This window comes from Dasypus novemcinctus, chromosome 23 (genome assembly GCF_030445035.2).
Source record: "Dasypus novemcinctus isolate mDasNov1 chromosome 23, mDasNov1.1.hap2, whole genome shotgun sequence".
Taxonomy (NCBI): Eukaryota; Metazoa; Chordata; class Mammalia; order Cingulata; family Dasypodidae; genus Dasypus; species Dasypus novemcinctus.
The window spans coordinates 58,448,929-58,465,451 of NC_080695.1; the positions used below are offsets into that span (position 1 = coordinate 58,448,929).

Here is a 16,523-nt window from a genome sequence, read left to right on the forward strand (position 1 = left end):
CTAACTCAGAAAGAAATAGAAGACCTCAACAAACCAATAACTAGTAAAAAGACTGAAACAGTAACAACAAAAAGCCCAGGACCAGACTGCTTCAGCAGTCCTGCTCAAGCCCTTCCAAAAAATTGAACCGGAGGGAACACTCCATAATTTATTCTACCAGGCCAACATCACCCTCATACCAAGGCCAGGTGAAGATACTGAAGAAAAGAAAATTACAGACCAATATCTCTTAGGACTATAGATGCAAAAATCCTCAACAAAATACTAATAAACCCGGGGAGCAGATGTACCTCAGTGGTTGAGTGCCTGCCGTGCATGTATGAGGTCCTGGGTTCAATTCCTCCTACCTCCTTAAAAATAAAGTAGCAAACTGAATCAACAGCACTTTAAAAGCATTGTACACTATGGATCAAGTGGGACGCATCCCAGGTATGCAAGAGTGGTTCAACATAAAATCAGTTAGTGTAATATACCACATTAAAATGAAGGAAAAAAGTCTCAATTGATAGAGAAAAGGCATTTGACAAAGTCCAGCACCTTTTCTTGATAACACCTAGAAAACTAGAAATAGAAGGAAATTTCCTCAACATGATAGGGAGCATCTCTGAAAAACCCACATCTAATATCATGCTCAATGGTGAAAGAGTGAAAGCTTGTGCCATGAGTAAGACAAGGATGTCTACTATCACCACTGTTATTCGACATTGTGTTGGAAATTCTTGCCAGATTAGACAAGGAAAATAATAGGCATCTATAGCAGTTTGATATGGTTATGAATTCCAAAAATAGATATTGGATTATGTTTGTAATCTGATCTGTACCTGGACTGATTGAGAGTTATGATTAGGACTTTAGTTTGGCAACATCATTAGGGCATTGAGTCCCTGCCCTTTGGTGGGTGGGGACTCACAGGTAAAAGGCATGGCAAAGGACAAGTTGGGGGTTCTTAATGTTGGAGTTTTGATTTTGGAGTTCGACACTGAAGTTTTAAGCTGGAGTCCTGGGGAAAGAGACAGAGCTGTTCGCCTGATAGTCTGCAGCTGATCTTGTGGAGAGAGGCAAAGCCTAGAGAGCATCATAGTCTACAACTGTCCTTGTGGAGAAAACAGGAGTTGAGCCTAGAGGAATCCAGGAAGCCTGAACCCTTGCAGACATTGGCAGCCATCTTGCTTCAACACGTGAAAATAAACTTTGGTGAGGGAAGTAACATATGCTTTATGGCCTGGTATCTGTAAGCTCCTACCTCAAATAAATACCCTTTATAAAAACCAACCAACTTCTGGTATTTTACATCAGCACCCCCTTGGCTGACTAATATAGCATCTAAATTGGAAAGGAAGAAGTAAAACATTTCCTATAGGTAGATAACATGATCTTATATATGGAAAATACTGAAAAGTCCACAACAAACCTACTAGAGCTAGTAAATGAATTTTGCAAAGTGGCAGCATGCAAGATCAACACCCAAAAATCATTAGTGTTTCTATACACTAGTCATGAACAATTGGAAGAAGACTTAAAAAAAAAATTCCATCTACAATAACAACTAAAAACTCAAATATCTAGGAATAAATATAACCAAAGATGTAAAGAACTTGTATCCAGAAAACTACAAGACATTGCTAAAAGAAATCAAAGAAGACCTAAATTAATGAGAGGACTTTTCATATTCATGGATTGGAAGGCTAAATATTAAGATGTCAGCTCTACCAAAAGGAAATTATAGATTCAACACAATCCCAATCAAAATTCCAACACAGAGATGGAAAAGTCAATCATCAAATTGATATGAAAGGGTAAGGGGTCCCAAATAACCAAAGCCATCTTGGAAAAGAAAAATGAAGTTGTAGGACTCCCATCCCAATCTTAAAATTCTTTACAAAGCCACCATAATCAAATAACATTGTGCTGGCATGCAGACAGGCATAAATCAATAGAATTAAATAGAAAGTTCAGAAATCAACTCTCACATTTATAGCCCAACTGATTTTTTACAATATGGCAAAGGCCACTCAATTGGGAAAGAGTAGTCTCTTCAATAAATAGTGCTGGGAAAACAATCTCCATTAGCAAAAGAAAGAAGGTGTAGCCCCACCTCACACCATATACAAAAATCAACTCCTAATGAATCAAAAATGTAAATATATGAGCCAAAACTATTGAACTTTTAGAAGAACACTTAAGGAAGCATTTTCAGGACCTTCTGTCAGGCAGTGTTTTCTTAGACTTGACACCCAAAGCACAAGCAACAAAAGAAAAAATAAATGGGACCTCCTCAAAATGAAAACCCTTTCTGCGTCAAAAGACTTTTATCATGTAAGTAAAACAATGGGGAAAGTATTTGGAAACCAGATGTCTGGTAAGGGTTTAATATCCAGAATATATAAAGAAACCATCTTAACGACCAAAAGATAACCCAATTAAAATTGAGCAAAAAGGTTTGAATAGGCTTTTCTCAGAAGATACACAAATGGTCAATAAACACACCATTATCAGCCACAGGGAAATGGAAATCAAAGCCACAGTAATGAGAGCATTTCTCATCCATTAGAATGGTTGTTATTTTAAAAATGGAAAATTAAAGTGTTGGAGGGATGCAAAGAAATATGTATTCTCCTTCATTCCTGGTGGGAATGTAGATGGTACAGCCTGTAGATGGAAGACAGTCTGGCAGTTCCTCAGAAAGTTAAGTATAGAATTACCATATGACCCAACAATCCCACTTCTAGGTATACACCCAAAGAACTAAAAGCAGGGACTTGAACAGATATTTGCACACTGATGTTCACAATGGTATTGCTCACAATTGCCAAAAGATGGAAATGACCCAAGTGTCCATCAACTGATGAATGGGTAAACAAAATGTGGCATATAGACAACTAGGATACTATTCAGCTGTAAACAGAAATGAATTTTTGACATACATGTGACAACATGGATGAACCTTGAAGACATCATGTTTAGTGAAATAAGCCAGACACAAAAAGATAAATATTGTATGATCTCACCGATATGAAATAATTAGAATAAACTATTAATGATGAAAAGTTTTGGTAATAGATGGTGATGATGGCAGCCCAACATTGTCAATGTAATTAACAGCAATGAATTGTATATTAGAATGTAGTTAAAAGGGAAGTTTTAGCTTTTATGTATGTTATTAGAATAATTTTTTTAAAGACGGCTATATTGTTAGGCAGGTCATTTGTGACCTTGTAGACAGCAATTTAGTGAAAGGGTTATGGGGAATGTGAGAGATAGGAAAAAAATGGAACATTGGTTTTACCACTAAAGTAAATGAAGTGGGGTGAGGGGGTAGGAGGTATATGGGGACCTCATATTTTTTTAATGTAACATTAAAAAATATTTAAGAAAATAAAGTAAATGAACTTAATGAAGGAAAATATTTTTGTGTCCCAGGGAATTTGGTACATCACAAGGTCTTTTTTTTTTTTTTTTTGGTCTTTATTTTTTTAATATTACATTAAAAAAATGAGGTCCCCATATACCCCCTACCCCCCTCACCCCACTCCTCCCCCCATAACAACCACCCCCTCCATCATCATGAGACATTCATTGCCCTTGGTAAATACATCTCTGAGCACCGCTGCACCTCATGGTCAGTGGTCCACACCATAGCCCACACTCTCCCACAGTCCACCCAGTGGGCCATGGGAGGACATGCAATGTCCGGTAACTGTCCCTACAGCACCACCCAGGACAACGCCAACCCCTGATAATGCCCCTATATCGCATTTCTTCCCACTCCCTACCCCCAGCAGCCACCATGGCCACTTTATCCACACCAATGCCACATTTTCTTCGATTACTAATCACAATAGTTCATGAATATCAGTAAGTCCACTCTAATCCATACTCTATTCCTCCATCCTGTGGACCTTAGAATGGTTTTGTCCACTTCACATCTGTATCAAGAGGGGGCTTAGATTCCCCATGGATGCTGGATGCAACCCTGCTTTCAGTTGTAGGCACTCTTGGCTCTCTGGTGTGGTGGTTGACCTTCTTCACCTCTATGTTAGCTGAGTGGGGTAAGTCCAATAAACCAGAGTGTAGGAGCTGAAGTCTGTTGAGGCTCAGGGCCTGGCTATCACACGGTCAGTCCAGAGATTCAGGTCCCCTGGGTATACATTAAACCCCAGCACAACACAGTTCCGGTAAAAGTAACAGGAGAGGCTTGTGGACAGAGATCACATTTGAGTCCAGCTCCATCATACAGAAACACAAACTCCAAAGTAGGGCCAAATGACATGGCACTGAACTCCATCTGCCATGACCATAGAACCTATGGGTCTCTGTAGCCTCACAAGGTCTTTTTAATATCAAGGCTAACTTATATGTAATAGTACCTTACTCTTCTCCCTGTATAGCATTTATTGAATTACTTGACATTTTTGATTTTCCCATAAATTGAACCTCTCCAGGGTAGTGACCTCATCTTACTCACTTTCAATCTGTATAAGCACCTTCCTTCAGTGAGCTTATAATTGGTCAAAATAAGGTCTACAAGGCTGGATGTGATAAATGCTGTGTATGTGTATAAAGTGCTACATGAAGTTGGAGAAATGACATAACTGAAAGAACAGAAATACTAAGAATAATTCTTTTATAAAATTAATGCTTCACTCTGCTTTGATAATCACTGCTCATTACTGTTTTCCCTACTGGATTGAGTTCTTTGAGGGTCAGGCCTTGGTTTTAGTTAATCTTGGTACCCATAGGGCCTACCTGGCACGTAGTGAGCAAAAGGAATGTTGGAAGACTTTGAATCCTTTCCTGCCTTAAGGGTTTACTCCTATTCCAGTATCATTCTTTACTTCTCCTTTGGTAGCTTTCCTGCTTGATATGCATTCTTTTTATGAAAGAGTACCGTGTTCTCCCTCCATTTCTTAAAAAGATTTATTTATTGCCCCTCCCCAAACAATGTTCCTCTTTGTTTGTGGTTGCTGTCTGCTCTGTGTCTGCTCCTCTTCAGGAGGCACTGGGAATGAAACCCGGGACCTCCCATGTGGAAGAGGTGTTCAATCACCTCAGCTCCCTGGTTTGTTGTGTCTCTCATTGTCTTTCATCTTTGTGTCTCTTTTGTTGTGTAATCTTGTGTCAGCCTGCCTTCTCCAGGAGGCACCAGGACCGAACCTGGACCTCCCATGTGGTAGGCAGAAGCCCAATTGCTTGAACCACATTTTCTTCCCCCTCCCACTTTTAAAAATCTTTTTGTCCTTTTGTAGTTAATGCCTTAATGTGATTTCAGCTCTCTCCTAACTCCTTGCAGTCTGGTTCCAGTCACACTATTCTTGTTCCCACTGAAGACACTAATGATATGCTTTTAACCAAGTCTGGTTATCTTTTCCAAATCCTCATTCTTCCTGACCTGTTGTATTTGAAACTGTTTTCATGATACAGTGAAATAATTTTTATCCCTGCCTAAATTTCCAAGCCTGATGTTTAGTAAGGCCAGAATTAGCTATTTCTTAGCACTAGTTTTAAATATGGACTGTGCATCTCCATAAACTTACTCCTTTGTTCCTGTTTATATGTCACAATGTTATTCTATTAAATTTTTGAATTTATGCTAGGAAATAGTTTACTCCACCAATTAGTCTTTTAGAACAAATTAACATGAAAAACTTGCCCATATTGTTATGTAAAATTTCACACAGTATTCTGAAGTAAAGATTTCAATCTGTCCATTCTGCTTTATTTTTAAGCTTTTCAAACTCCAGGTACTGTATGAGCACACAAAAGATTATTATCTATGTAAACTTCCTATCTAGACTCTACATATTAACTCATATTATTTATGCCTCTTTGATCCATGAAACGTAAATAATAAATGTTTGGAATGAATGAAATGTAGTAATTGCCAACCAGAATAAATGCACTACCTATAAGGGAATACTACAGATAGTCTTAATGTAGAAAGACTGAGTTAAAGGAAGACTAGATGTAATAAGTATCCTTTGCCTAGTATGCAGATAACTTAAAAAAATTAATATGTAAAATAACATCTTGGGAGGACATCAAAGTAAACACTTCCAGTGGAACAATTGTTTACTTTTGTGGTATAATTTTAATAGTAAATGTACATTAAGTAATTTAGACTTTATTCAGTTTCAACATTTGCCTACCCAGGTCTCACTCAGTATCATGAATATTAAGTTGTTTCTTTCTGAATGTACTGAAATTTTTTTTTCAGTAGTTGCAAAATGTGCTTGCTTAAGAAAATGGTATTAAATGTATTCAAAGTAGTATATTGTTTTATTAAGGACTTAATAGATGATAATGCAACTACTTGCAAAGAATATTTGAATATATTGCTGGATGGTAAACAAATAGTTTAAGAAACTGCAAAATTAAGGTCGCAGAATAATGGAATCAAATTCTAGTTGCTTCAAAATATATATTGCTAGAATCAAATAGTAAATCTAGAAAACTATTAGAAATCATCTTTGGTCAGCTGCACTAAGTCACAATATAGTCACAAATGATAGAACAACAAAAGGAATGCAGAATAACCAATTATCCATGTCTGGATTAGCCATAAGCAATTTAAAAATCTGTTACTGTCAAGATATTCAGCATATTCCTGGTGCTGATATCTGCTAGGAAAGTATATTGATGTACATATTATCCTACACATAATGGGATTAAGATGTAAAACTTAATATTGCTCAAATATAGATTCTGCAGAAAATATGAGGAACATGATCTTTTTGGTTAGAATTCTGAGTCTGAATCCCAACTCCATGATTTACTAGTTATTTGGCCTTGGACAAGTTAATAATTTCCCAAGCCCCAGATTCATCTGTAAAACAAAGCTAGTTCCCCCTAGGGTTAAGTGAATTAAATGAGATAAACATATATATCTACACAGTGCCTGTTCACACATAATAATACAAGGTTAATTCTCTCTCCTGCCCTTTGCTGAATATAATGTAACCATTATTAAATGAGTTGGAAAATGAAATAAGCATCTTTGGGGTTAAAAGGAGTAGGTAATATGCACATGTATTTAGATAGGAAGAAATGGCTGATTAGTCAAGAAATTAGATCCTGAATTTTTTAAAATTCGGGAAGCTTGGCTTCTTTGGAGGAGAAGCAAGAAAACTAAGAAAACATCATCAAAGAAAAGAGAAGATACCATAAAGGAAGTTTTCAACAGAGAAACTTTATCAACCTAAATTTGCCATTTCTCTTGCATTCTTTGATACCACAAGCTATGTGGGTACCACAAGAAATATTATGTTGCTGCAAAGTCTGTGTACACCAACCCCCACTTATAGTTTGTGAAGATAAAATTTTTTTTTTAAAGATTTATTTTATTTTATTCCCCCCTGCCCCAGTTGTCTGTTCTGTGTCTATTTGCTGTGTGTTCTTTGTCTGCTTCTGTTGTTGTCAGCGGCACAGGAATCTGTGTTTCTTTTCGTTGCATCACCTTGTGTGTCAGCTCTCTGTGTGTGCGGTGCCATTCCTGGGCAGGCTGCACTTTCTTTTGTGCAGGGCGGCTCTCCTTATGGGGTGCACTCCTTGCGCATGGGGCTCCCCTACACGGGGGGCACCCCTGTGTGGCACGGCACTCCTTGCGCGCATCAGCACTGCGCATGGGCCAGCTCCACACGGGTCAAGGAGGCCCAGGGTTTGAACCGTGGACCACCCATGTGGTAGACGAGTGCCCTAACCACTGGGCCAAGTCCGCTTCCGATAAAATTTCTTAATCCATCTGATTTTAATTTAGAGAAATTATATTCCATGAGCAATATATTAAGGTCATTTAAAAAATAAATTTTTAGATTTTTAAAAAGCCTACCATTGGTCTCTTATCATTGAAGAGCAGTAGTTGACAACTTGTTGCCAGGACAGTGTTCTGTTAACCAGTACTGGTTCTATGAATATCTTGACAGTTCAAAGTGCATTTTTATTCAAATCAGGAAGGTTTTTAAGGTTTTTAATAGCCACTGTAAAATATTATGCTAGATCATCAATAAGGGATCAATTAAAGTTATTCATGCATATAATTTAATAAAGCAAAATAAATCTACCCAAAAAGGTAGGTTTTGCCATGGGGTTTAAAAGAGTTCATTAGTAGAAGCACAAGTCAGGTTAATTCTGCAAATTTGCCCTAGCACCATGAAAGTGTCATAGGGACAATCCAGTTTTAGAATTGGTATGGCACATCAAAGGGTGAAAAGATCATTCAAGATTGGACAGGATGCAGAGTTAGAATGGATCTCAATGTTATCACCACCTTTGGGCATCATTAAATGGTCCATTTCTGTAAATTTTATAAAAACAGATAAAGGAAAAAAGAACTTAAGCTTTACTCTGATTTATTTACTTCCTTGCGTTTCTAATGATAACTGAAAGGCTATTAGTATTTTCAGCCAACATTACAAAATTCTAAATGGAAACAAAGCTAATATCCCCTTAAGAATGGTTAAAAAGTTATGATACATTCATAAAATAGACTATTATTCAGCAATAACAAAGAATGAACTGGATACATACAGCATTGATTAATCTCCATACTGGTTTGAGTCTTTTGTGGACCCCAGAAAATCCTGTTCTTAAAGCAAACCCATTCTTGTACCTGTAAACCCACTGTAGATGGGACCCTTGACTAGATTCACTTTTGATTAGATTGCTTCAGTAAAAGGCCTTTGATTAGACTGCAGGATCCGGGTGGGTCTTAATCCTCTTACCAACTGGAGTCCTTTATAAACAGAGGAATAAAGGCCAGACACAGGGGATAAAGCCTCCAGAAGTTGAAATTAATGAACGCAGGAGAGAATAGCCAGACAGCAGCCTTAAGCAGAACTAGCAAGGAGGCCCAGAGGGAAGAGGAGAGATAAGCCAATGCCACCATTATGCCTTGCTGTATGCCTGTTCTCACACAGCTGAGCTCCAGGAAGAAGTGAGCTGGAGAAGGCAGAGACAGGCAGAACCACCATTTGCCTTGCTTACCACGTGGCAGGAGTCCAGGATTGGCAAGCAGTTGACCTTTGGTGAGAAAGCATCTCTTATGATGCCTTGATTTGGACATTTTCACAGCTCAGAACTATAAGCTTTTAACCTAATAAATTCCCATTATAAAAGCCAACCCATTTCTGATATATTACATTGGCAGCCTTTACCAAAGTAAAACACTCCAAAACATAATGTTGAGTCAAAGTAGACACAAATGAATACATACTATGACTTCATTGATGTGGAGTTCAAAAACAGGCAAAGACTGGACTAGGACAAAATAGTGATTGCCTTTGCGGGAAGAGCGGATTGATTGGAAAGGAGTAAAAGGTCATTTTCTGGGGAATTGGAAATGTTCTGTCTTGATATGAGTGTTTACATTCATCATATTCATTGTAAACTTAAGATCTATGCATTCTGCTGTGTGTGAATTTTACTTTAAGGTAATTTTTACCTTAAAATATATATATTAGTTTTTTCAAAGATTTCTTTCCAGTCATATTTATTTCCCATTCTTATTTGCCAAGGAAATCATAAAGTATTGATATTTGTTCTGTGTAGTTTATAAGCAAAGTGCTCTTGCTGAGTTAAAGGGGGATAGTAAACCTACAAAATTTCAATATAAATACATGAAACAAGTTAAATAACTTTTTCATTATCTCCTATACTAAATTTTTGGTATTATGAGTACCCCAACTCTAAAATTCTTTATTACTTACTGCTTATTCTTAATGAATTTGGGAATGATCACTATTGTTTCCACTTATGTGAAATATTAAGAGATCAAATAAGGGTTGTGGGATGATTTGAAAAAATATGCAGCTAACATTAAATGTGACCCCAAAGCATATTAAGAGGGAAGATTTTTTGCCTTGTATTTAATAGAAGAATCATATCACAAACGATAGTAACTGAGTAACAAAATTATACTTATCAGTTACAGGAGTTGTTTTCTTGTTTTAGGCAACCTATTATTTCTAGTAGAAAACAGGAAAAAACAAACATTTCATGCAAGTAATTTGGGCACGCAAAACTTCAGAAAGATTTTAAAGTTACGATATAGTCACAGTAACAAATTTCACTTTTTCAGACAGGAGATAGGCATGTTGAATTAGCTCTACAAAGGAACATTTAAATGTACGGGGGAAAAAATGGGATGCCATGACAGTAATTTGTCTTGATCCATATAGGATCAAGTGGCCATAAAGGTTAAAATAACCTCATCACTAAAGAAGGTACTACAATAAAATATATTTTCCATTACCTTTTTTCCTCAGGGCCAATGAAGCTTTTTTTTTAGGCCTTTTTACATTTGGAATATTCACTTTATTTGGCCATCAGTTATTCTAGACTGGGAGATACACAATTCTTCACCACAAAGCTACAGCCTTAAAGGTATTAATGCTTTGTCTCTCTCTGAAACTGTTGCATGTGCCATTAGGTATAAAACTCTCCACTGTTAGAAGTACCAAGATGTCATTATTGGTCTTCTCACTGCAGTACAGTGCCTTTAATGTGGTCTGATGCCCAAAGATAATGAAGAAAGTTGTTCTCTCAATAATAAGCATAAAGCATAGATGTTTAATCAACAGGGTTGTAAACACAGATATTTAAGACTAAAAATATTAGTTGTGATTAATTATTGGGAAATGGTCACAAAAGCTATTTGCTTAGAATCTTTATTTTAGCTCACAGAATAAAAAAGTATACAGGACTGTATTGCTGCCATTCATTTAACACATACTGCTCCTGTTCATTAATTTCTTCTTGCCCTTGCACAGCCGAGAAGGGCCAGTACTATTGATCTCTTGATCCTTATTAAAAATTCTGAATAGTTTTATAGATCTGACAGAATAATCACTGATGTTTCCCCAACTCTACAGGTCAGATAAAACCACATACTGTGATGTAGTTGATTTATTAATATTAAGCATTTCTAACTTCTTATAGGGCTGCTGGGTTTTTTTGTTTTTTTACGGTTCCATCATATATACCACAAAAAAAAACTTAAATATATCATATGCAAACAGATCACAAGTTTGTAAGTTCCTTATGTGACAGAGCTTATTAAATAAATAGATCCATCAAATCTGATGGTAAATGGTTCCAATACTTGATACAAAAATAAAGGATTATACAGAAATGGACAGATACACTCATAGTATGATACAATACAGGTGACTATAAACAAACAGACAAATCCTTCAAAAGGGAAGATGACAATTTTTATTGTTATTACAAAAGCATTTTTTTACTTCAGTAATTTAAATAATGCAAGAGCAGACTAAGGGCTTAATCCTCACACAGGCACCAAGTCAGGCACAGTAGGTAGCTACAAACCATAAAAAAAAAAAAGTTTACCTCTGGATTCCCATAATTCCTACCAAGAGCATTCTTTCATGCTTTAAATTAGGTTAAAAAAAAAGACTCAAACCTAACTAGTTCCCTTTAATCCTATTTTTAAAAAATACTAGTGAGATCTAGGTCTTATCATGCTGCTGTCTAGTGAAAACTAATCACTAAATCCTTGCCTGAGAGACATCCACATTTCCTTTAGAAACAAATAAGAAACTAGTTAAGTGAGGGGTGTGTACATTTCTGAGAGCCCAATGTTAAGCGTCCTTAAAATGCAGACCTTCCAGGTTTGGACCTCAATTTCACTAAATGTCTGAGGTGGGCAGTCCCCTGAGGAGTGCAAGAGCTCCAGCCCACTCTTCCATGGGTAGCAGGAAAGGAGGTAGCAAGGACTTGGACTGACATCTGAAGCACAAAGCTAATGCGCCTGGCAGCGAGGGCCCCGGGAAGCAGAAAATGTCATTCCACCTTTGCTGTCCACAAACCTGAGGTTTCCACATTAAGTTCTAAAGGGCACAGTGGCATGTGTGACAAGGCAGAAAAGACATTACATTCCAAGGGTCGCCTAAGAAATCCTGGCATTTTCTGCCCTATCATACATAGTGCCTATCTGGAGGAGGTAGAGATTTTAATCTCCACTCCCACACCTGCAGGCCCTTATAATTTCTTAGTAAACAATTTAGCTAGTATATTACTATTTCAAGGAAGCATAGGATTAGAGGTATGTGAAAAGTATATTTATTGGAGGGAAGACTCTTATGTTCTAGGATACTGAAAATCAAGAATATCCTAGAGCCAAATCCATCCAAAGCTGAACCAAATCTACCCTGCCTGAATTCTAACAGTAAATTGGTTCAAGTGGAATCCAACAAACTGCTACTGGAAAATAAAAATACTTTCTATTCCATTTACTATGAAATCTAACATAGCCAACTGACCACTAAATTTAAACCTAGTTTAAAGTCTTGTGAGTTGTGCATATGTAATTACATGTATTTAACAAGTTGCTGCTATAGCAATATTGCTAAAGAAAGAAACACGATCATGAATGTATTAGAGATGGCATCTGTTAGAATCACTGAAAAATTAGCTAAGGAAATAAAAGCCATATTATTTGGAGACAGAAAATCATTCCCCAAAATCCAGTTGACTGCTATCTACCTTACATATGTCTGTGAGAGGATTAATGGCACAGTTTGTTCTGATAAGGTAGGCCAACACTGAATATAACAATCACCCTACAACCAGAGCTATAATGCTGTAACCAGAATTTTCAGAGGGTTTTAAAGGTTGAAAGTTGCTTGACGTTAAGAACTGTAATAAAAACTGCACATGTTCACCTTGACTACCATAATCCTCACCCAAAACAATGAAGTTATCATCCATGAAGCAGCATTCCATGAGGAAGTCCATGCCAATAAGGAAAGGTGCTGCAGTGCTGTCATATGTAGTAGTCATCATCAACGATCCAAGTAATTACAGCCACATGACCAGTGTTCCTGGAGATCACCAGTGAGTTTAGCTGAGTTTTCTCAAGAGTTCATCAGAGGAGCAATTTTCGCCAGAGATTCACCTTTTTCTTGGGTTGCAAAAGTACATCTGGTTTTAAGTAAGACCCAAAGTATCAGCAGTGCTCCAGCTGAGAAGATGCCAATAACTTCCGATTATATCCCACTCAAAAGTCCCATATTCTAAAACAGTTCTTGTAGTTTATGTAACTAGCAGACAAGTATGAATAACCTTATGTTACAATGAACAACCTGTACTCTTACAGCTTACAAAATTTTTACATTCAATTATCACGTATTTCAAGACTTTCAATTCAAACAAAGAAATATACATGGATTTAATTATTCAAATCACTTTACTATTTATCATTTAATTTCATGGCAATCCACAGTGTTTACTCTTCTGGTGTGAATTTACATAATTTTTGCTTATGTCCTTTTTGCAACTTACAAACTTGCTATTTTCCCTCCCCCTCATAAAAAGGGTTTAAAATGACAAATGTTTATTTCATTGACATCTTTTCTTCAAATTCAGTTCACTAATTTAAATATTATAATTAAATAATTTCATATGAAAGAGAAAAAAGCATCAATAATGTAAGAAGATGCAAAGAAAATCATGATTCTAACATATCTATGCTAAAGCTAGAGAATAATGTTTAGGTTTGTAATATCCTAAATATATAGCCAACTACCCTATTTTTCATTGTCTTCCATATAAACACATTTGCACTTGCAGAAGACAATGACAAAATGGGGATTTGTATTGCTCTTTAAAGACCCAATATCTCGACACTGCCAGTTCATTCATTTTATTTCTTCATCCAAATAACTAGCCAGTATGACTAGAGGAATTAAAATGCATCAGATTTAAGTGGGAATACTTTCTCAAATAACTTCAAAGCCCATAAAATATATGATAATTGGTTAACTGAACACTGAAGTTTCTTTTAAGTAATCCAATTACTATTTGCTCAAATGTGCAAGAATCTAATGAAATATTTATTTTATAATTACATGTGTATTTTTTAAAATTACCTGTTAATTTTTAGAGGTAGGACCTTCACAGTTGGTCATCCATGTCATTTTACTTAGCAGTCTTGGCAACATGCACAGAATATTCTAAAGTGTAAATGTTTTAACAGCAAACAACTGTTTTTTAAAAGTGTATTCAATTTAAAAATGGAAGCTCGATCTTTGGAAATAATTTGTGAACTTTTAAAGATTTGTTAAAATCCAAGCAATTGCTAGTATTTTGTTCTTATTAACTTGGAAGTACAAAAAGTTATTATTTTCTGATTAAAGCTTTCCTATTTCCCAGAAAAATAAAAGCCCAGAGATTTGCAGACATAATAAAATTTATTTAAATTTCATGCAATTAAATAGCTTTAAGTAGAGTTATAGGAAGCTGCAGGACAATAATTCAGCTGTCCATAAAATGTAGCCTCATTCATGAAATAAATGGGGATTCCATAGTTAAGAAAACAGGATGACATACAAATTTTATGTTTTGTGACTGGAAATAAACTAGGCTTTTCTTTTCTGAGGAGGATTACTATAAAGAGGAAATTGTCATTATAATTATCCAATTACAAAGTATTGTGTTTAGAGGTAAATCACAATTGAAAAGAGGCCAAGTTTTCAAATAATGGCAACACTCAACATCAAGGAGGTTTCCAATGAATCCAGAAACTGTCACTTCTGTTTCCCATTTAAACTTCAAAAATTTCCAAGTCATTATAGTTATAGCAGAGTCAGACTTCAATCTAAAAATCACTACATTGTTGCAGTGTGGCTTGTCCAAATAAAATGGTTTAACAAATTACAACTTTATACTTAAGAAACCTCAATTTCAAATAATTGAGATAAAACTTAAACTGTGCTTGATTCTACTTACCACTGTAAATTTCAGTCTGTGCAAATTCTCATCATTCTAAATATGTGTTCATTTAGTTGCTGGATTGAGGTTTAACTTTTAATCAGCAAGGATTATCCAACCTTTAAAGTTACTGATAAAAAGAATGAACTGAATAACTTGGAGAACTGGCATTTTGTAATTGATATGATTTTCCTACTAGATGCATGCAGCTCTTATAAATACTAAGGGAGGCATTTTTGCCAGGTCTAAGACATGCTTTCTTTATTGTAAATTCCACTGATTTAACAAGTTAATGGAATTTCTTGTAGGGGGTATAGTTTCACTATGCTTTACTTATAAGAACTACAGTATGCTGTTCCATTTTAAACATACTGTATTTAAGAAATCATGTTAGGATATAAATTAGCAGAAAATAATGACAGACCTAATAAAGTAGTGTTGCGGTTGCATAAAGGTATTTAATTGTATGTATGCATTAACCATCAAAAGAAGGGGTCAAACTAATTCTTTCCTTTAATACAAACTTGAACATTGTAAATGTCTCATTTTTAAAGTAGTGGACAGGGGAAGAGTTTAGAAAAATCCAAGTAAAATGTATTTAGTTACTTGGTTAAGTTAAAAAGCTAATGCAACAATGTTACATCCAGATAAAAAACATTATTCAAAAGCAATTCAAATACCGAAAAGGATTTCAAATTGAATATTTTATTAACATGGTAGTTGTCTTTTTAACATGTGCACACACACGCACACTCAGAATGATCTGCCTGGGAAAAAAAGCCTAAATATGCCTAAGGGGGAAATGGAAAATAAAAAAAATTCCTGTAGGTTTTCATTATTGTAGGCAATTATGTCCACATCACTTACAAAGCTATTGCCAAATCTGTCCAAGGAAGCAGTTTGAAAGGGAAAGAAAAAAATCTTGGGGAAAAATTCAACAGTGGCATAGCAGAGCTCTCAATATGAGAAAGCTGACATAATGTGGACTTTTGCTGTGAATTTTCTCTTTGCAAAATATGGGGAGAGGTTTGTCAATGGGCAGAAAATAAGAGAAGGCGGTGTGAAGTAGGCTTTTGCAGTCAATTTTCCTCACAGTATTGTGCAGGGTCATCAAGAAAATGCTTAATCTTTCTCTGGAACCAGTTTCAGAACTTTTCCAATTGCAATGGTCTTACCTAGAAATAAGATTTTAAAAGCAAAACAAAACAAAAAAAAACCTTTCAGTAGTTAACAACAGGTCTATGTAAGGTAATAAAGATCATTATTTTAAATCATAAAAGTATGTCACATTGCTAATTAGCTGGCTTTACCACCAAAGGCATGACTTCTGAGTAGGTAGTCTTATTACAAAGCTCATAAAGCAAACAAACATGAACTCACATACTATCTAAAAACCTACCAAAAAATTTAAAAATAAAGATTATGTTAAGTGGGTCTTATAAGGGAAGCTGGGAAGGAGATATGATTTCCCATATCAAAAACATACCCTTGGATAAACAACATTTGGAATATCCACACAATGGAACACTACTCAGCAGTAAAATGTACTGTTAGGACAATACATGCTCCAACATGGTAGAATCTTGAAAACTTCATGCCTTCTAAACACAAAGGACCACGTATGAGACAAAAAAGTAGATTAGTGGTTTCTTAGGTCTGGGGGTAGGGATGGGGAATGACTACAGAACAGGCTCAAAGTTTCTTTTTTGATGGAAATGTTTAAAAATTAGATTACAGCATTGACAAGCATTAAATATTCATTGAATTGTACACTTAAGTTAATTTTATACTATGTCAAG

General features: G+C 35.8%; 1 protein-coding gene across 2 annotated transcripts in view; it reads right to left on the reverse strand.

Annotated features, from left to right (window-relative positions):
* Positions 1-11,185: 11,185 nt before the first annotated feature.
* Positions 11,186-16,523, reverse strand: part of GSPT1 (G1 to S phase transition 1) — a 31,567-nt gene continuing 26,229 nt past the window's right edge. For both annotated transcript variants that reach the window (XM_058286436.1, XM_058286437.1), the window contains exon 15: positions 11,186-15,899. In XM_058286436.1, coding sequence (XP_058142419.1) covers positions 15,847-15,899 — 53 coding nt within the window. In that variant the 3' untranslated portion in view covers positions 11,186-15,846. The remainder of the gene's footprint in view (positions 15,900-16,523) is intronic.